The 20,863-nt window shown below is 47.3% G+C and overlaps 1 protein-coding gene across 6 annotated transcripts in view; it reads right to left on the bottom strand.

Moving 5' to 3' along the window:
• Nucleotides 1-20,863, bottom strand: part of TRIM33 (tripartite motif containing 33) — a 252,287-nt gene that overhangs the window by 175,908 nt on the left and 55,516 nt on the right. For 4 of the 6 annotated variants that reach the window (XM_077481587.1, XM_077481586.1, XM_077481584.1 and 1 more), the window contains exon 2: nt 19,758-19,876. In XM_077481587.1, coding sequence (XP_077337713.1) covers nt 19,758-19,876 — 119 coding nt within the window. The remainder of the gene's footprint in view (nt 1-19,757; nt 19,877-20,863) is intronic. The other 2 variants (XM_077481589.1, XM_077481585.1) reach the window with 1 other exon arrangement.

Raw genomic sequence — 20,863 nt, forward strand, 5'->3', positions numbered from 1 at the left:
AAGTGTGCACCAACACTACACTGACATGTAGGTACACACAGGCACATAAACCCCCCCCCGATCCCCCCCTCCCCCCCCAGTCCCAGTGTCACTGATTGCATTGATCATTTCTTTACTGATCAATGCATTCAGTGTCAGTTGTGACAGTAAAAACTGTCAGGACAGTTAGTGTTAGGTCCAGGGTAGCCCCCTATCACCCCCCAATAAAGATTTAACCCCCTGATTGCCCCTAGAGTTAACCCTTTCACCCCCTTTTGCCAGTGTCACTAAGCGATCATTTTTCTGATCGCTGCATGTGTCGCTAGGTAGCTAGTTATTTTTTTAGGTTCACCGCCAGGTTTTTATAGCGCTAGGTACCCCCATATACTACCCAATAATGGTTTTAACCCCCTGATTGCCGCTAGTTAACCCTTTCACCCCCTTTTGCCAGTGTCACTAAGCAATCATTTTTCTGATCGCTGCATTAGTGTCGCTAGGTAGCTAGTTATTTTTTTAGGTTCACCGCCAGGTTTTTATATCGCTAGGTACCCCGATATACTACCCAATAATGGTTTTAACCCCCTGATTTCCGCTAGTTAACCCTTTCATCCCTTTTGCCAGTGTCACTAAGCGATCGTTTTTCTGATCGCTGCATTAGTGTCGCTACAGTCGCTAGGTAGCTAGTTATTTTTTTAGGTTCACCGCCAGGTTTTTATAGCGCTAGGTACCCCGATATACTACCCAATAATGGTTTTAACCCCCTGATTGCTGCTAGTTAACCCTTTCACCCCCTTTCACCAGCGATCACAGTATAAGTGTCACTGGTGACGCTGGTTAGCCAGTTAGTTATTTAGGTTCCCCGTCAGGTTTTTATATAGCGCCAGGGACCCCCATATACTACCTAATAAAAATTTGAACCCCCTGATTGCCCCTAGTTAACCCTTTCACCACTGATCACCGTATAAGTGTTACGGGTGACTCTGGTTAGTTTGTTTTTTATAGCATCAGGGCACCCACCATTTATTACCCAATAAAGGTTTAACCCCCTGATCACCCGGCGGGTGATATCAATTAGGTTTTAGGGTCAGGGTCTGTGTCGCCCCAGGCAGCGCTAGGTTAGTGCCAGTACCGCTAACACCCACACGCAAAGCATACACCTCCCGTAGTGCTATAGAATCTGAACAGATCAATATCTGATCTATACTAGCGTCCCCAGCAGTTTAGGGTTCCAAAAAAAACGCATTGTTAGAGGGATCAGCCCAGATACCTGCTAGCACCTGCGTTTTGCCCCTCTGCCCAGCCCACCCAAGTGCAGTATCGATCGATCACTGTCACTTACAAAACACTAAACACATAACTGCAGCGATCGCAGAGTCAGGCCTGATCCCTGCCATCGCTAACAGGTTTTTTGGTAGCATTTTATATTTAAATCCGGAAGGCAGTGCTTGGTTTTCGGGGTCCCGTACGTGGCTAGGCTCCCAAAAAGTCCCCCACATGTGGTATCCCCGTACTCGGGAGAAGCAGAATTTATTTTGGGGTGTAATTTGACTTCTGCCCATAGCATGTGTGAGCAATATATCATTTAGTGACAACTTGGTGCAAAAAAAAAAAAGTTTGTAATATTCCCGCAACTTGTGGCAAAATATAAAATATTCCATGGACTCAACATGCCTCTCAGTAAATAGCTTGGGGTGTCTACTTTCCAAAATGGGGTCATTGGGGGGGGTTATGTGCTATTTTGGCATTTTATGGCCTTCGAAACTGTGATAGGTAGTGAGGAGTTAAATCAAAAATTTGCACCCTTAGAAATTCTGAAGGTGGTGATTGGTTTTCGGGGTGCCGTGCGCGACTAGACTCCCAAAAAGTCCCACACATGTGGTATCCCCATACTCGGGAGAAGTAGCGGAATATATTTTGGGGTGCAATTCCACATATAACCATGGCATGTGTGAGCAATATATCATTTAGTGACAACTTTTTGTAAAAAAAATTTTTTTTTTTTTTTTTGTCATTATTCAATCCCTTAGGACAAAAAAAATAAATATTCAATGGGCTCAACATACCCATCAGCAATTTCCTTGGGGTGTCTACTTTCCAAAATGGGGTCATTTGGGGGGGATTTGTACTGCCCTGCCATTTTAGCACCTCAAGAAATGAGATCGGCAGTCAAATTAAAAGCTGTGTAAATTCCAGAAAATGTACTCTAGTTTGTAGACGCTATAACTTTTGCGCAAACCAAAAAATATACGCTTATTGACATTTTTTTTACTAAAGACATGTGGCTGAATAAATTTTGCCCTCAATGTATGACTAAAATTTAGTTTATTCGGTTTTTCTTATAACAAAAAGAAGAAAATATCTTTTTTTTTTTCAAAATTTTCGCTCTTTTTCCATTTATATCGCAAAAAAAAAAAAAAAAAAAAAAAAAAAAAAAATCGCAGAGGCAATCAAATACCATCAAAAGAAAGCTCTATTTGTGGGAAGAAAAGGACGCAAATTTCGTTTGGGTGCAATATTGCATGACCGCGCAATTACCAGTTAAAGCAGCGCAGTGCGAAATTGCAAAAAGACCTCTGGTCCTTAAGGTGTTTATTGGTCCGGAGCTGAAGTGGTTAAAGTACCATTCAGCTCCAATGTTGAACACAGATCCTAATGGGAGCGTTGGTTAAACAAGCAGATAGCAGGCTTCAGAACTCTTTGTAGCTTGATGAAAGCCTAAACCAAAAAAAAAAAAAAAAAGTTGTGCAAAAAGGGTCGCCAAATAGTAAAAAAAAAAAATTTCTCAGCAACAGCTGCACTCACAAAAATGTCCACATAAACATTACACATATTACTGAAAAACGTATTGTACTATCAATGTGAGGTGCATAAATCCATAATCAAGGCTCGGTTCGCACTTGGTCGACCTGTCAGGCGAATTAGCCATCTGACATATCGTGCTCCATTCAGTGCAATGGAACCGTTCTAATCGGAGCGACTCAATATTTAGAAAAAAAGGTTCCTGTACTACTTGAGGGCGACTTCAGAGCAGCTTGCATTGACTTCTATTACAGAACTTGTTTGCAAGCCACCCTGAAGTCACATTGTGCAGGGGATGGCTTCAGAGTCGGGTGACTAAAGCTGCCCAAGTGTGAACTGACACTAAACATTCATATCAAAAACTGTAAATAAAGTGTTAAAAATTCATAAATAATCCAGTAAAGTCCATGAGAAAAAACCCTAGGACCAAAAACACCCAACAACCACCCTGCAAGTCAAAGGTATAATGAGCTAGAATGTATAGCATACTAGCTCATTATGAATTACTTACCCGAGATCAAAGCCCCTGCAGCCGCCCTCGTACTCCGCTCCCAGTTACTCCTGGATATCGTGGGCTGCGGCGCCATGATTAGCCAGAGCTGCAATGACGACACTCCCACACATATGTGCGGGAGCCACCGGTAATGGCGCACTCACTGAAGCAACAGCACGTATGTGACGTTGCTTCAGTGCGCATGTGCTGATGACGTTGGCACATGCAAATACAGGGAATATCTCCAAAACCGTTCAGGTTTAGGAGATATCAAGGGTAGCTACAGGTAAGCCGACGGAGACTCTTTACCACGTGATCAGCTGTGTCCAATCACGGCTGATCACAGTGTAACTAGGAAGAGCAGTTAATCAGCTTTTCCTCACTCGCGTCTGTCAGACGCGAGTAGAGGAGAGCTGATCAGCTGCTTCTGACGGGGGGGTCTGTGCTGATCGATCAGTGCAGCCCCGAGGATGCCCACACTGGACCACCAGGGACGGTACCAGAGCACCAGGGATGCCCAGCACCGGGTATGCCAATTAGTGACCACAATGGGCATCACTGATTGGCATTCATCAGTACAATACATTACACTACAATTCCTCCTATCAGCGCCTATCCATGGCCATAAGTGCAGCCCCATCAGTGAAGGAGAAAACTTATTTAAAAGTTTTGAAACAAAAAATAAAAAAAAATTCAAAATAGTTTTTTTTTATTTGTTTAGCAGAAAATAAAAATCCCAGAGGTGATCAAATACCACCAAAATAAAGCTTTTTGTGGGAACAAAATGCTAAAAATTTTGTTTGGCTACAGTGTTGTATGGCCACGCAATTGTCATTCAAAGTGCGACAGCGCTGAAAGCTGAAAATTGGTCTGGGCAGGAAGGTGTTCAAGTGCCCAGTATTGAAGTGGTTAATGGTGCTTAAAGCCAATTTCTGGTTTGCCTGCTGTAAAAACAGTAGTATCCTGTATATAGAATAGGAGTGCGGACACCATCCTTTCTCCTCACATGGAGATGTAGGCGTTCCAGGTACAATGATATATCTTCCGAGAAGAAGATTTCCGCGCTCTCAACGTAGCCTGAACACCTCCAGATGCAACGCTCATTCTCCTGGGTCCAGCATCTGGCAACTTAGGTAGTCCGCCTGCCAGTTCTCCACTCCCGGGATGTAAATGGCCGATAGGGCCGGTACATGTCGCTCTGCCCACTGAAGGATGTGAGCGACCTCCCGTGCGGTGGCTGAGCTTCTTGTTCCTCCTTGAGGATTGACATATGCCACCGCCGTGGCGTTGCCTGACTGGATCCTGATCGGGCGCCCTAGAAGTTTTAATCGACTATGTGGAAAGACACAGCCTGAACGCTCGCAGCTCGAGCACATTGCTCGGTAACTTGGATTCCTTCTCCGACCAGACGCCCTGGGTCGACTGAACTCCCATTACTCCCCCCCAGCTGGTTAGGCTGGAGTCCATTGTGATCACTGTCCATTTCAGAGGTAGGAATGACTTCCCGGACCGAAGTGCCAGGGACCTCAGTCACCAGGGCAGGGAATCTGACTAACTGGCTCACCCGAATCTGCCGATCCAGGGATAATGGAGATTTGTCCCATTTCTTCGGGATCTCCTTCTGCAAGACTCTGGTGTAAAACTGGGCATGCGGTACTGCCTCGAAGGAGGCCACCATGAGTCCCAGGACTCGCATGCAGAAGTGTAGTGCTGACCACCTGCGGTTCATCAACAGTTTTAGTGCAGCTCTGAGAGTCTGCAGCTTGTCTGAAGGGAGAAACACTCGCTTCCATGGAGTCCAGCAGTAAGCCTAGGTACTCCAAGCGCTGAGTCGGTACGATCACCGTATTTAGGTTCAACAGCCACCCAAATTCCTGCAGGGTCTGCTTTGTGATCTCCACATCCTCCTAATTCTGAGGCGGAAGATGCTCTCAGGAGGATGTTGTCTAGGTAGCCCAAGATCGCGATCCCGCGTTGTCGCAGCAACGCCAAAATAGGAGCCAATACCTTGGTAAAGACTCGGGGGGCTGATGTTAAGCCAAAAGAGAGCCACAAACTGGTAGTGGGCTTCCCCAACTGCAAATCGCAGAAACTTCTGATACCGAAAGCATACGGGTATGTACAGGTACGCATCCTGCATGTCCAAAGATGCCAGGGAGTCCCCTTGATGGAATGCAGCTACTACTGAGCGAACAGATTCCATTCTGAACCTCTGTACTTTTACAAAGTAATTGAGAGCTTTTAGGTCTAAGATTGGACGCACCCCTTCCTTTTTGGGGACTACAGATTGGAGTAGAATCCCTGGAACTTTTTCGGCTCTGGAACAGGTACTGTCACCCCGCGACCCAGCAGGTCCCTTACCACCCCCCCATTAGGGCCTCCCGGCGAGCCGGGAGTAAGGGTATGCTGGAGAATAAGAAACGGTTTGGTGGCCAAGAGAGGAATATTATCTTGTAGCCAGAGGAAATCAGACTGCTGACCCATTGGTCAGACAGCCAAGAGGCCCACCTGGCTGCAAACTACCGAAGGTGCTCCACCACTCATGTTGCGGGCGGGGGCAAACCTTCATGCGGTAGCACTTTTGCTCACAGGCTTGTTAGGCTTGTGGATCCAGGGACCTTTTTGTCCTTCAGAGGTAATCCTGTTGGACTGAGGACATTTTGCCGAAGCCCCGGGTGGACGAAAAAGCCATTTATGAGCGGAAAATGAGGACCCTTGCCTACCGCGTGGCTCCTTAGCCTTCCTGGCCTGTAGGAATAGGGTACTCTTACCACCTGTGGCATTTTTAATCATGTCATCCAAAAGAGCCACTCGCCAAGGAAGGGTAAATCCATCAGGGCTTTTTTAGATGCATGGTCAGCCGACCAGCATTTTAGCCAAATCAGGCGCCTCAGCACCACTGCTGACACTGAAGCCCTGGATAACAGAGGGAGGCTATCCAGGGCCGCGTCACAAACGTACTTAAGGCCTTACACTAACTGGTCTACTAGTTCCACGCAGACAGGAGAAGCCTATTGCTCCCCCAATTCGCAGTGCAAACGTTTTGCTCACTCAGTAAGTGTCTGTGACACAAGTGCTGATGCCAGTACTGGTCGCATTGCTAACTGTAAACAAGGAACGGCCACTGCCTCAGCCTTACTGTCCGTGGAGTGCTTAAAGGCAAGAGTCCCCTCTAACGGGATTGTGGTTACTTTGTTTAACCTGGATTGTGGGGGGTCCACGACCGGAGGATACAACCATTTTTTGAGAGGGCTCTCCTCAAAAGGGGTAACGCACTATGTATTTGGGGACTGTAAAAGGTCCGTTGCGGTCGACCCCATTCCTTGTATATGAACTTATCTAAATACATCAGATACGCAAACACCTTTAGGTGTACGGGCTGGCTTATGGGACCCAAAAGGGACCGCTACATCAGCAGAGGGATCTGCTGGCTCCTGAATCTTCAGGGTATCACGCACAGCCGTGATAAGTGCTCCACCAAGTGCTTTATCACGCACGGACCTGGACTCATCTTCACTGTCCAAACGGTCCTGGTCAGCGTCACCTGAAATGACAGAGCAGGGGTCACCAGCCTCAGAGGGGCCCGAGTCTGCGTCGGAGCTCTCCCCGGAGGATTGGGTGGGGGGGCACAGGGGCCGTTTACCACCTTTGCGCCCACACACCACCTCCATCTTGGCAACGAACGTATTAAGGACTGCCGACAAAGCGTCCAAAGGCACTGCACTGTCTGTTGCAATTGCCTGGATTTTGGGGGAAGAAACACCAGTTTCTGAAGCCATGCTGACCCTACCCCGTCTGCCACCTGTTGGGGACTTAGGACAGGGATGGTCCCACCCTTTTAACTGCTGCAAGCTGAGGGGCCCCCACTGCAGGACTCAACCCCCCTGATCGAGTTCAGCGCTGTCCAGCTAGGTATGCCTGTGTCCTGTGCCAGCTCCGAGATGCTTGTGAGAAACCCAGCGCCGTCCCCACCCCAGGTGAGAGCCCCCCAGGGATCCCCTATCTATGGCACACACACCACTCAGCAGCCCATGCAGCATCCCCCACAGGGAAGGGGAGGGGAGGGAGGTGAGGGACCCCCAAATCAACCCCCCAGGGAATGCCCAGCCCCACCGAGGCAGGGAGAGCTGTACTTACCAGTCCTGACAAGCTGGGGAACATTCCATCACAGACCTACTCTCCAACCAGTACGGGGTGGCTGCTGCCCCGGCACACTGTAACCCAGACATCAGTAGCCCGGTCATGTGTGCCCCGGTGCATTACACCCACCAGCCGCCCCTGGAGCTGGGAGGCATGTGGTGGCCGACCCAGCACAGAGCTCTGGTCTGCACACGCTTGCTGGCCAGGCTGGGGAGACTCCAAGGATAAGGGTATCCAGCCTGCCACCCAGCCGGCTGTTGATAGCAGATCACAGGATCTTAATCTTGCACAAAAGAAACTTCTGCAGAAAAAGTTCACGGACCGATGGGCCTGCAGGGTTCGTAAGTCCTTCGCTAGGCAGAAAAAAAACTGAGGCTACAGGAAGCAGGCTGGGTGGTTGTTACTTAAGGGACTGCCCTTTGGGTGGAACTAGAAAATTCTGCTTTTGTTATAACATGTTCTGCCTAGTACTCTCCTGAAGGTGGCGTAACAACCCGATGGTCTAAGAAAGGAGCTGTGTCAGTCGGTGAATGCAAGAGAAAGCTGAGGACTCCCAGTAGTGGGAGGGGTTATATAGGGAGTACACTTCTTGCCTTAGGGCGTGCCAGTGTCCATCACCTATCAGTGGCTCTATAACCCACATAGTAACTACTATGGCTCTGTGTCCTCTGATGTATGAAAAGAAAAAAAAAAAAAAAAAAAAAAGACATAAAATTGTTTGTGTACAATGTCACATGACCGCGGAATTGTCAGTTATAGCGACGCAGTGCTGTATCGCAAAAAAATGGCCTGGTTATTAACCACTTCCCGACCAGCGCTCGACGATGTACGTCGACAGAATGGCACGGGCAGGCATATTGGCATACAGGTACGTCCAATATTCGATGCCGCCCTGCCATCGGGAGCGTGCCGCCGGCGGCGCGCTCCCGCGCTGGTCGGGACCCCCGTGAGTCCGGTCGCGGGACCCGCGGACTCGATCGCCGCGGGCATCCCCGCGATCGTCTCACGGAGCAGCCGAATGGAGGAAATGCTGTGTAAACAACATTTTTCCATTCTGCCTAGCAACTAGTGACGCTGATCTCTGCTCCATGTGATTGGAGCAGAGATCGGTGTACACTAAATGAAAGCCCAACCCCCCCACAGTTAGTAACACACCCCTAGGAACACTTAACCCCTACACTGCCACCCACTGGTTAACCCTTTCACTGCCAGTGTCATTTACACAGGAATCACTGCATTTATATAGCAGTGATTACTGTATAAATGACAATGGTCCCAAAAATGTGTCAAAATGTCCGATGGGTCCCCGACAATGTCGCAGTCACAATAAAAATCGCAGATCGCCGCCATTACTAGTAAAAAAAAAAAAATAATTATTAATAAAAATGCTATAAAACTATCCCTATTTTGTAAACGCTATAACTTTTGGGCAAACCAATCAATAATCGCTTACTGCGATTTTTTTTTGTAGAAGAATACGTATCGGCCTAAATTGAGGGAAAAAAATGTTTTTTTATATATTTTTGGGGGATATTTATTATAACAAAAAGTAAATAATAATGCGTTTTTTTCAAAATTGTCACTCTATTTTTGTTTATAGCGCAAAAAATAAAAACCGCAGGGGTGATCAAATACCACCAAAAGAAAGCTCTATTTGTGGGAAAAAAAGGACGTCAATTTTGTTTGGGAGCCACGTCGCACGACCGCGAAATTGTCAGTTAAAGCGACGCAGTGCCGAATCGCAAAAAGTGGTCTGGTCTTTGACCAAATTGGTCCGGTCTGAAAGTGGTTAAGAGGGTAAATCCTTCCGGGGTTGAAGTGGTTAATAGTTAAGAATTTATACACTTTAGAATGATAGTGCAACAAGTTTTTCAGTAATATGTATAATGCTGATAGCCTGCTGACAGACTGCTTAAAGTGGCAATTGACACTCCAATTAGGTCCTGTGTTCACCATATAGAAACTGGAGCTGTATGGTACTTTTAAAAGCTTCAAAGCGTGCCCAAAGCTCTGCAAATGCTTTGTTACAGCTTGCTGTTCACATTGATCTTATACAAGCTTAATGAGGAACTGCAGTCTGCTCACATAATTTGTAATAAAAACATCTTTGCCATTCTGAAGCTTCCCTCCAACCACTTTGCATATTATATATATACTGTGATTCTGTACCTGTCAAATATTCTGCAGAAATCTCCCTCTGCCAAATCTGGCTGCAGCCATTTTAACTGTGGGCAGCTGAAGTGCCTGTTCACTTCCTGGATTTACACAGACGCCTCCAGCTTTCATTGGCCCTCTTATGACTCATCCCCCTTCCCTTCCTGGCAAACTCACAAGAGAGCTGTGCATGATGTCATACAAGCCTAGGCTAATAACTAGACAAGAAACAGGAAGTGGGCTGTATAAGGTATTTACTAGGAGAAAAAAAAAATGTTTTACCATCCAAAGTTAAAACAAGGGCAGAAAATTTAATAGATGGAAAGTTGAAAAAAATAAAATAAAATGACTGAAGGTCTGCTTTAAAGTATAGCCAAAGCTTTTTTTGGCCCCAATTCTCTTCTGGGTTACAGGCGTGCACTTATTTCTGATAAAGCCGCTAGTTGACATCACAGAGCCACCCAGATGCTCGATTGGCAGCTGATTCAGCCTCTCAGCTCCCCACTGGAGCCCGATGGGGGGGAGACGTGGCTGACCATGGTGGCAATTAGACGCCAAATCCTGAGCTCCCGCTACACGGAGCCTGCCCAACAGCCTTTTAAGCACTTTTAAAGGTCCGCCACCAGATGCCCAAGAAGAGGAGACCTCACGACGCTCCACGGTCCTGCAAACCGGAGGAAATCACTCACTTCCTTGCCGCTCGGGCTCCAGGGACCCCAGACCACGTGAAGCCCGCAGCTAACAATTTGGCGCAGTCCCCTCCAGCCTCCTGCCGGACAGCCCAGAGGGGCACACCACCGCGATCTAGCCAAACGACTCCTCCAGCAGCGTCCAGAGAGGTGAGAGACTGTTCCCCAAATCCCTCACCGTGTCTGATCGTGCCTTCCTCGGCCGGAGCTGCGGAGAGTGGGCAGTGTGCGGAGAACGTGCTACCATGGGAGGCTCTCCAACAGATCCAGCAGTCTGTCCACTCTCCCTACCTGGCAGGAGCTGGACAATTGAGCCCACAGCATTGAGGCATCCCTTAAAAAGGGAAGTGGAGGATCTTGGAGCCCAAGTTGCCCAAACTGACACCAGGGTCACCACCACAGACGCCAGCTTAGCGTCCCTGGAAGCGCGCATAACGGCACTCCAGCTCCGCTTGCATTCAGAAGATATTGAAAATAGGAGCCGGAGGAATAACATCAGAGTGCGGGGATTGCCCGAGGCGACATCCCCCAAGGACTTGATAGCCAGTCACCTCAAACTTCAACTCCTACCTCGGTAGGGAACCAAAAGCGGCAACAGAGCTGGACAGGGTCCACCGGGTAGCCCAGAGTATGCCAACAGCTGACGGCCCCCCAAGAGACGTCCTGTGTCGGGTCCATTATTATAAAGTGAAGGAAGCAATTCTACAGAGAGCCTGGCACAGGGGACCATTGGACTTGAATGGTGCATCAATCCAGCTTTTGCCGGATCTCTCTAGAGCTACCCTGGGGATGTGCAGGGCAGGGAGACCCCCTCTTGAACGCTATCCAAGAGGCTGGAGCTATGTACACCTGGGTATGTCCAAGTGAGGAAAGATAACCGCCCCTTTAGCCTGCGGTCCCAGGAGCAGCTACCGGAGTTGTTCTCGTTCCTGGGTGTTGAGCCGATTGCTGTCCCAAATTGGCTGGACATTCTGTTGGAGGTGGTACCACCCCCAGAGGTCTCTCTCCCTGCCTCAGAGGCGTAGACTTTCCAGGTCCTGGGGATCTGCCTCCCGGGCAGCCCAGGCTCAGCCATCAGACCCTGAGCTGTAATGTGCCCGGGCACCCAGGGAGATCACTGGGTTGCCCGTGCTAGAAGGAACCCACCATTTTTTCTTTATGGAGCCCCTTCATGACCTTTCTCTGAGAGTGCCCGTGACGAGGCCCAAAGTTGAGGAGCCTGGACATCTCAGCTGGATTTCCCGGTTGAAAGGGACGAGGACAATGACCTCACTACATGGTGTATCGAACCAACGTTGTACATGAATGGGACTCCCTGTACCCCCTAATTTTACACCAGGTGGGAGGGTGTTGGGGGTACCCATTAACTGGGAGACTATTGACTTTGGGTTCCCGGATGCTGGTCTGGTTATTTTTCCCCATGTCTGCCTCGCCCAGTTGGGTCGGGTCCCCCCCAACAAAATGGCATGTTCCCATTATAACTACCTTGCCCTCACCAATTGTTTTTTGTTTATGGTTGAATCAGTTACCCCCTCATCCCCGTCCTGGGGGCACATCAGGGGGGAAACAGTCCTCTAGGGGTGGGAACCGGCTTGTGCACCAGGGGCCCTTGGATGCTAAAGCCCATTGGGTAATGGCAGGCTGCGGGGAGGGTGGCCTGAAATGTGTTATCTGGGGAAGGTGTACCCTTAGGGGCAATGGCTCATGGGGCGGACACCGGAATACCCCCGACCGTTCTGGGAGTCTTATTGTATCCTCACGGATGAGAGCGGTAACCTGGGCACAAGGGCTTTTTGCTCCTCCAGAGGCAATAACACTGGGTACCGCTACGGAGGGGGGGTCTCTGTGGCTACTTCTGGAGCTCACGCTGGGGGTATTATAGTATGCATGGGGGGGGGGATAGAATGTTATGTCATGAGAATATTCTCCTCTGTAGGTTTAACGAGTTGTGCGAGACCTTAGGTTTAATTCATAATTGGCTTGGGCGGGCTCAGGTGTGGCAGAGAGCCCTCTGTGGTTGACACTTCACCCCACATAGGCCCCATCTCCACCTGGGCTCAGGTGTAGATCTTTAGTAGAGCGGGTGTCCACCGGTTACCGCTGGTGTCCACCCGTGTGTTTTTCTTTGCGAGGGCCACCTGTTGGGGGGGGGGGTACAGCCGCGCTACCTTATCTTTCTTTTTCTGCCTGTTCTTCCCCCCCTTTCCTAGTTTCTCTACCTTTTCTTGCCTCCTGTCCCTTCCCGTCCCCACCAACCCCCCCCCCCCTCTTTTTTCTGCCCCACAGGCAACCCTCCACCCAGGACCATGGCACAGGTATCTGTTTTCCCTGAACGTCCCAGAGAAGAGATCACAGGTGCTGGAAGAGATCTGGAGGCGCCGTGTACACGTGGCACTGCTGCAGGAGACTCATTTTAAACGAAAACTCCTAAACTCAGAAACTTCAGGTACACTTTCACTTACCACAGCTGTTCCCCAGACTAGAAATCCTGGGGGGTTAGCATACTCATTTCTAGAGATGTAGGCTAGACGCTGTCTGGGGGTCCTCTGATGATTTGGGCCGTTATGTGTTTGTAAAAGGTCAGATTTTTGGACAGATGGTTAACACTAGTTAACGTCTACGCCCCCAACATAGGCCAAGTGGGGTTTGTGGAAAACTGCCTGGATAGGCTCCAGGATCCTCCCACCAGTTGTATGCGGCCTTGCGACGGCTCAAAAAAGCTCTGACCTCCTTGCGCTTAGTTGATGCATGGAGGATCATGCATAGTGACACACAAGACTACACCTACTTTTTTCGGCCACCCACAATTCTTATTCTAGACTGGACTACTTTTTGATTCATCAATCGGCCCTCCCCTTAGTGACTTCCAGCGATATAGGGGTCCAGACTTTTTTAGATCATGCACCAGCGGTGCTGTCACTTAATCTGGGAGAGACTGGGGATCACCATCCTGGGGCATGGCGGTTAAATGAGAGCCTGATACAGCAACCCCAATTTTCAAAAATAGTGGAGGAAGAGATCAAATCCTATTTTATGACTAACGCAGACTCTGCCTCTCAAAGATGACATGGGGAGGTGGCTCATAAGTGCATAATCCGAGGAGTACTAATTAAATTGGGAGCTAAAAACAAAAAAGGATCGACAGAGGGAGCTGAAGTGCTGGAAAGGCAACTATCCTTGGCAAGAGACGTGGCCTTAGAATAACAGAATTTACGGGACTCTGAACTCCCTCCTGCTAGCAAAGGCGAAAGCTAAACGGATGTACTCGAAGGCAATTTTACTAACTGGGCGGGAAGCCAGGCAGACCCTTAGCTAGATCATTGAGGGACCTAACGGCGCGTTCCTATATCCCCTCCATAGCTTCCCAGACATGCCAAAAATTGTACATATCCCAGGAGATTGTCATAATAACTACAGAAGCAATTGGCTAACTGTATAACCTGGCACCCGGGGGTTCGAAGGCAGAGTCAGCGGCTCAAACCTCCCTAATTTATGATTTGGCCGCTTCTGGGATTCCCAAGTTGACACCACAGGAAAGGGATGAAATGGAGGGGCACGTTATGGAGCAAGAAGTCACCGCTGCAATTCAGGGTATGGAGGTGCGGAAGACTCCGGGACTGGATGGCTTTCCACTTCTGTACTATAAGACTTATGCCCCACTGCTGATTGCCCGGTTTATACAGGCCTATAATTCGCTCCTAGACGGTACACTTCTCCTTAGGGACTCCCTCTTCGCACACACATTGTCTTGATTCCTAAGGAGGGTAGAGATACGACGGAGTGTGCGAATTACCGCCCAATATCTTTGTTAAATACGGACCTCAAGATCTTTACTAAGATCTTGGCGAACCGCCTGATGGCTTTCATTCCCAAGATAATTCATTATGATCAAGTGGGCTTCGTGCCGGCCAGAGCCCTGAACCTCATCCACTATTTTTTGTGGCTAATCCGGTAACCTCCATCCCCAATTTACTGAAAGCCCTTAGGTCCTACTCTGCCCTCTCCAATTATAAAAAAATAAATAAATAAATAAATGTGCATAAAATCGGAGGCATTGAATATTAACCTTCCTAGGGAGACCCTGGACAATAGCCAACAGAACTTTCCCTTTGCCTGGGCCCATAATAAAATGTAATATTTGGGAATCTACTTAACCCCCTCCCCCGCATCAGTCTTTCAAGAAAACCATACCCCCCCCCCCCCCCGACTTGCCGCAATGCGTCTTAATCTCCACTGGCATAAGAACACCCACTCATGGTTTGGCAGGAACAGCTTCTTAAAGATGGTCGCCCTGCCGAAACTCCTGTACCTTCTACAGACGCTCCCGGTAGTGGTGCCCACCTATTTTCTTAGGGCGGTAGGGGGGGGGGGGATTCTTAAAGTTCCTATGGGGATATAGAGTCAAAAGGACTGCACATCAAACTCTGACCTTGCCAAAAGATCAAGGGGGCATAAGCTTCCCGGACCCCATCAAATACCACCAAGCGGTTCACTTAACCAGAGCACTGGATTGGGTCAAACACCTCAGAAAAAGAATGGGTGAAGTGGAGCAGGCTAGGTCTCAGTTTCCGCTGTCCACCCTGGTGTGGTAGACCTCGAGCCCCCCGGCAAGCCTAAAAGCACACCCACTGATTGGGAACATGCTGTCGGTGACAACCTGATCGGGACGTGTAATGGTGAGTCCTCAGGACCCCTCCCCATTATCTCCAGTTATAGGGGCTCAGGAGTTCCCCGCTAGCATGTCGAGTAGGAGATTCAGGGAGTTCATAGAGTCCAATAGATACAGGTTGCAGAATTTTTGTCATAAGGGGCAGGGGCTTTCTGTTGAGGAAATTCAGGCAATATTGGATCCCCCACTTGACAGATGGAGGGCTATCCAGATTAGACACTTTCTGACCTCTTCGCACTTTCAACCTGACCGCGACCATCCACTATCTGTCTTTGAGGAGCTCTGCTCGGATCCTGCTCCGGCTCGCCACTTATTGCTGATATTGTACAGACCATCGGTCACCCCACAAGACGGGTCGCCCCCTCCTTATTTAAGGAGGTGGGAGCATGACTTGAGTCAAACCTTTTCGAAGGATCAGAGAGGATTTTGTACTTTGCACATCATTCCTCTACTGCCACCAGATTTCAGGAGGCGGGGTACAAGATGCTGGCGAGGTGGTACAGGGTCCCCACACTCCATAGAATTTATCCCTCCGTTCCTTCTTCCTGTTGGAGATGCCATCAGGTAGAAGGGTCATTGCTGCATGCGTTTTGGTCCTGCCCACGCACTCGCCAACTCTGGGTGAATATCCGGCGTATGATACTCAAACTGACAAGCATTGCCCTAGCAGATGACCCAGCCCAGTGTTTACTACACCTTACCGAGAAAGATACAAGAGATCCCTCATGATTCATCTTCTTAAGGCGGCAAAAATCTGTACACCTCAAAAATGGAAAAGTGAAGACCCTCCCTCCGTGGGGCAATGGATAGCTGTGGTGAGTGAAATTTTGACTGATGGAACAGCTGACGGCAGCTATAAACCGGAAAGAGGAAAAATATAACAAAACATGGTACCATTGGTACAAATTCCGATTCTCTCAAGAATACAATGATTTGATGTCTCCTGCCGTGGGACAGTGAGCCCTTCTAGAAACGGGCACCAGCCATGGGGTATTCCTCCCTTTTCCCCCCTCTTTTTTTGCTCTTCTTGCTGCGCACCCTTCATCCTTTTCATTACCTTTCTCGCTTTTGTCTTCTTCTCTTGCTCTATCGGGACCGAAGATGGTCCAACTCTAACATTCTTCCATTCTGCTGTTCTATGCTCTCCTTTCTGGTCTCCATTTTATATCCTTTGTGAAAACAAAAATTCTATTGGACGCAGCTGACTGAGGGTGCTCTCCTAATTGGGAGTCACGGTAGCGTAGGTTCCTGGATGGGGACTGTTAGTAGGATGTTTTGCCGTTTAGAGCAACCTTTGTCCACACACAAATGTTAATTACCCTGCACTGAACTTGCACCTTTTGTAAACTTGATTTTATGTTTTGTAATGCAAAATGGTTCTGAATTGTGTTATGTCTGTTGTGTTCAATAAAAACCTTAAAATGAAAAAAGTGTGCAGTAGGACTGGCCAATTAAGATGAACGTGCTAGTAAACACAGAAAAGGCTGGCACAAAGAGAGAGATTCAGGGTATATTTAAAGACTAAGGAAACTTTCCCAAAACTTTGCCTTACCATTTTGCCCCCACCCCCTAAGTGGGTCTAGGTGAAAGTGTACTTTATCTGCACAGCTGTACCATACACAGATTTTAAGCAGAACTAAACCATATGATTCTTTACAGCCAAAGAATCTGCCATCTTAGCCTCTGATCTGCAGTTACCATGGCGCTGCACATGTGATCAGCTATGACACCAGCCATTAGAGTGCTTGACAGTTCAGTTGAGAGCAGAAGCAGCAGTGAGTTTTGAAAATCCATAAATGGACATGGCTTACTGATGTGATGCATCTCTTGTGCCGCTTTCTGACCTATGAATGGCAGGAGCGGACAGGAGTCTCCACTGTCAGAAACAATAGCTCAGCAGGAGATCCCTGCCAACACACTTGGTGTTGATGCAGGCATATGACGGTTTTTGTTTTTTTCCCCTCATACTACCCAGCTTAACCACTTAAGGACCGCCTCACGCCGATATACGTCGGCAGAATGGCACGGCTGGGCACAAGCATGTACCTGTACATTGCTTTAAGTGCCCGGCCGTGGGTCAGGAGCACCACGCCGGCAGAGCATTCCCGACCCGGTCCTGTGCTCCTTGAACGTGGCCGCGGGACCAGCGGACCCCATTGCCGATGGTGTCCCACGATCGGGTCACAGAGTTGAATGAGGAGAGGTCTGTGTAAACAAACCTCTCCCCGTGCTTCCCTGTGTGGCTGTCACCGATAGTCTCTTCCCTTTTATAGGGAAGGACGATAAGTGACGTCACATAAAAAGGGGAAAAACTGCCCTACAGATATTCAGGATCAAAAGTGGTCGGAAGCTTAAATTCTAATGTAGACCAAAAATACACAAGTGAACGTAGGAAAAAAAGTGAAACTGCGCTTGACCTCAAAATCCCAGAATAAAGAGGATGTGTGTATGTGTGGAGTCAAAAACAAAATACAAACCATAAATGTTGTGCCTATGAAGTCACCTCCAAATATGGCACATATACATATATGTGCATCTATGTGCAACACTACTTCTCTCAAGTGAAACACAATGACGTATTATTAATGTGACAAAAAAGAAAAAAAAACATTGTGTAGTAAAAGTATTTGGTGATGGGAAAGTGCACATTGTCTTTGGAGAGAAATGAATAGTGTGTTTTAATCAAGTTATCTATATGAAGACTCCTCACTGGTTTTGGATTAGCCATATGGACATTTCACACTAATAACAGGATATATAACCACATGGACGTTATCTAGTGTTGTGAACTGGTATAAATAGAATGGCACATTTGACAGCCCTTGAGCAGCTTTGGTTGATTTGAGAGAAGAAAATTGATGGGGCAGAGTTTTGAACTCTATTTTTTACCCCATTGAAACTACAGATTGACTGGCACATTTGAGAACCAAAGAGACCCCTAGAGCTGCAACCAACGATTATTTTCATAATCGTTTAGTTGGCAGATGGTTTTGATTAAATCTGTTAACCTTGAAAAAAAGTGTGGTGTATAATTTAGTTAATAAGTTTAATAAAAAAAAAAAATAATTCTCTATGCAGTGGTAAATATAAATAACTGTATGGTTAGGAAGGGGGAGGGGACTAGAGGAAGTGACGGCTCCTGGTTCCTAGCCGATAGGAACACACGATCTGTCACTCCTGTCAGAACAGGGAAGTGTGTGTGTTTACACGCAGTCGTCCCTGTTGTGTCTCCTGCTCACGATCACTTGTGGCCGCCACGATCGGCCACAAGCATTGGCACCCCCGCTGTGCAGCGGGGGCACGCCTGCTATCCCGACCCCGCGAGCCAATGTATAGCTACGACAGCTCAAGCAGGGGAGGCCAACCTGCCGCATTATAACTGCAGCAGTTGGTCGAGAAGCGGTAAAAAAAAAAATCAATTTAAGCACGTTTGATTTTCTAATCGTTAGAGGGGTCAAATCTACATTAATTTTCAACTACAGCGACTGGAAAATTTGGAAATAGAAAACTTCTTGGTGAAAGGAATTTTCAGACAGTGTATGTGGTTTTCGTTCAGAAATTACATTCATTTTAAAAACGGAATGTTAAAAACAAGTGAAAATTTCAAAAGTACAAAGATTTTTTTTGTCTGAATATTCTCATCTGAAAATTGATCCGTGTGGCCAGGCCCAGCATAAGGCTCAGTACACACCTATACAGTGTTTGCTTTTGATCTGTTTCCACAGTGCTTTTGCAGCGAGTTTTGATTTTGGCACATGTGATTTTGCTGCAATTTTGCATTTTTTTAAAAAGGATAAGTTCATCTTTGGGAACATTATATGTTGCACCCGATTTTAGGGTGGAACATGTACCCAATGCTGCAGCTACCACCCACTGTAGTACAGGGAGAAGTTCCCCGTACTTGCTGCCACTATTTGAAATAGCACAGCTGCGCGGGTCTCCGTCCACACGACCCCGTCATTTAGACACACAGCTTCAAGTGTCTGAACGACCGACAAGCCCTTACATCTTTAGCAGCTGTCGGCTTGTAGTTCTCAATGAACTAACAGCGCTATGGAGTCCTGTGGTAGTTAGAGTATTCTTGCCAGGGATGTACGGGTAAGCAAATACACTGACACTGCATGAGACCTTCATGGAATCAGCAATCTGAGAATTATATATCTATATCAAACTTTTTTTTTACCTGCAAAAACAAAGTACATTTATTATTTTTTTTACCTAAAAAGTGAACTTTATCTTTTAAGGGAGACCGAAGCTAGCCATACACAGATCAAAATTCAGCCATTTCAACAGGGAACACCAGAGTTTCGATCCATGTATGCGCACCCTGGTTTTGTGCAAGTATGGACTGCCTTATACGAGTGTAGGGACTCAAGCAGCGGAGATTTCAGATTTCAGCCTGTCAAGATCAGGCTTTTGAGAGCAAACACTGCAGGCGTCTCTAGAACGAGAATCATAAGCGCAAGGGACCCAATGTAGTGGGACTGTCCCTTGTCTGCTTGGGATCCAACATGCTGCACCTCAAGTAGGGACAACTACTGTTACCTACTGTTGGCAACAGTATAACCAAATGGTTTCTGAACCTGGTGTCCACACGTCACCTGTATGTTGTGACCATTTCATTTACAAGTTGTCATAAGCGGGGGCTCAAGCTGGAAGCAAAAACACAAAGAGCTAGAATTTTGCTGGTATTTACACAAACACTGAAACATACCATGTATTTATGGTAATACTTGCATTATCGGTTCACAGATAAATCAACTAGCTCTCTTGGTATTAATACAGTATATAATAGGTACACTACCAGAGACAAAGCATATTAAGTTTGTCCTACCTGCTCAGACTTTTCATCAGTGCTGCTTGGAGATTCAGAGGTGTCTTTCACAAAATAATTATCCACTAGATCAATTTGTCTGCATTCTTGTCTGCAAACTGGACACCGTATTACTCCTACTGAAAAAAAGGGAAAAAAACCTAGTTAGTACAAGCTGAGCACAAGAGAAGTATAAAGAAATACCATGCACATTTCAATTTGTCCATCTAGAAAGTACCTCTACCCTGTGACAAATCATTAAACTGCCCATCCACACCACTGCATGTTCATCGTTAAGGTGATTTTAAGTACCATTCAGCATGAGTGTCACCGTAATACTATTGTGTGAACAGGCATCAAGCCTAGGTTCATATAGCGGGATTGAACTCGCACAATTTCATTCCCGCATGTCAGTCTCAACTTCGGGGGGCGATTTCAGAGACATCTGTGTGGGTTTTTCCAAGTCGCCAAAATTAGTACAGAAACTACTTCTAGGAATCAGCACTGCAAATGCGGCGCTGCACTGATTCACACAGCAACATTGATAGCAATAGCCGACGATTTGTTGTGCAATTTGACATGTCAAATCACTGAAATGTGAACCAGGGATCAGTCATTTAATATTACCAATGCGCAAACGTTCAGGGCCGCTGCACACCACAAACAGTCTGGATCCGTTTCTGCATGCATGTTCAATGCGTCCTTCCCATCTACCCCGCTCCACTCCCCCCCAAAGTTTACTTATTTTCTGTAATGTGTTCTGTTGCATATTTGATGCATTTTGTCAAATTCCAGTGCAGTTCCTTGCAGGAAAAAAAAATAAATAAATAGAACACGCTACTCGGTGACAAATAAAAGCTGCAAGCTCTAGGTAGAAGACACAGAAGAATACATTTAAAAAAAAAAAAGGAGCTAAGATAATACTGCATAAGCAAGATAATGAAAATACTTAAAAACAAAGATCCGAGAGGGACATGCAAGGCAAATTAAAAAATAAAATAGCATTTTAGCTTGTACATGATTGGATGATAAAATCAGCAGAGCTTCCCCCATTTCAGATCTACCCCTTAGATTTAGAGCGACTGCACTTCCAAGTGCCCTTGCAGTGCAAAGTGGATTTGTCTTTC

This window comes from Lithobates pipiens, unplaced genomic scaffold (genome assembly GCF_037356315.1).
Source record: "Lithobates pipiens isolate NorthernLeopardFrog02 unplaced genomic scaffold, aLitPip1_a1.2 Scaffold_16, whole genome shotgun sequence".
NCBI classification, from domain to species: Eukaryota; Metazoa; Chordata; class Amphibia; order Anura; family Ranidae; genus Lithobates; species Lithobates pipiens.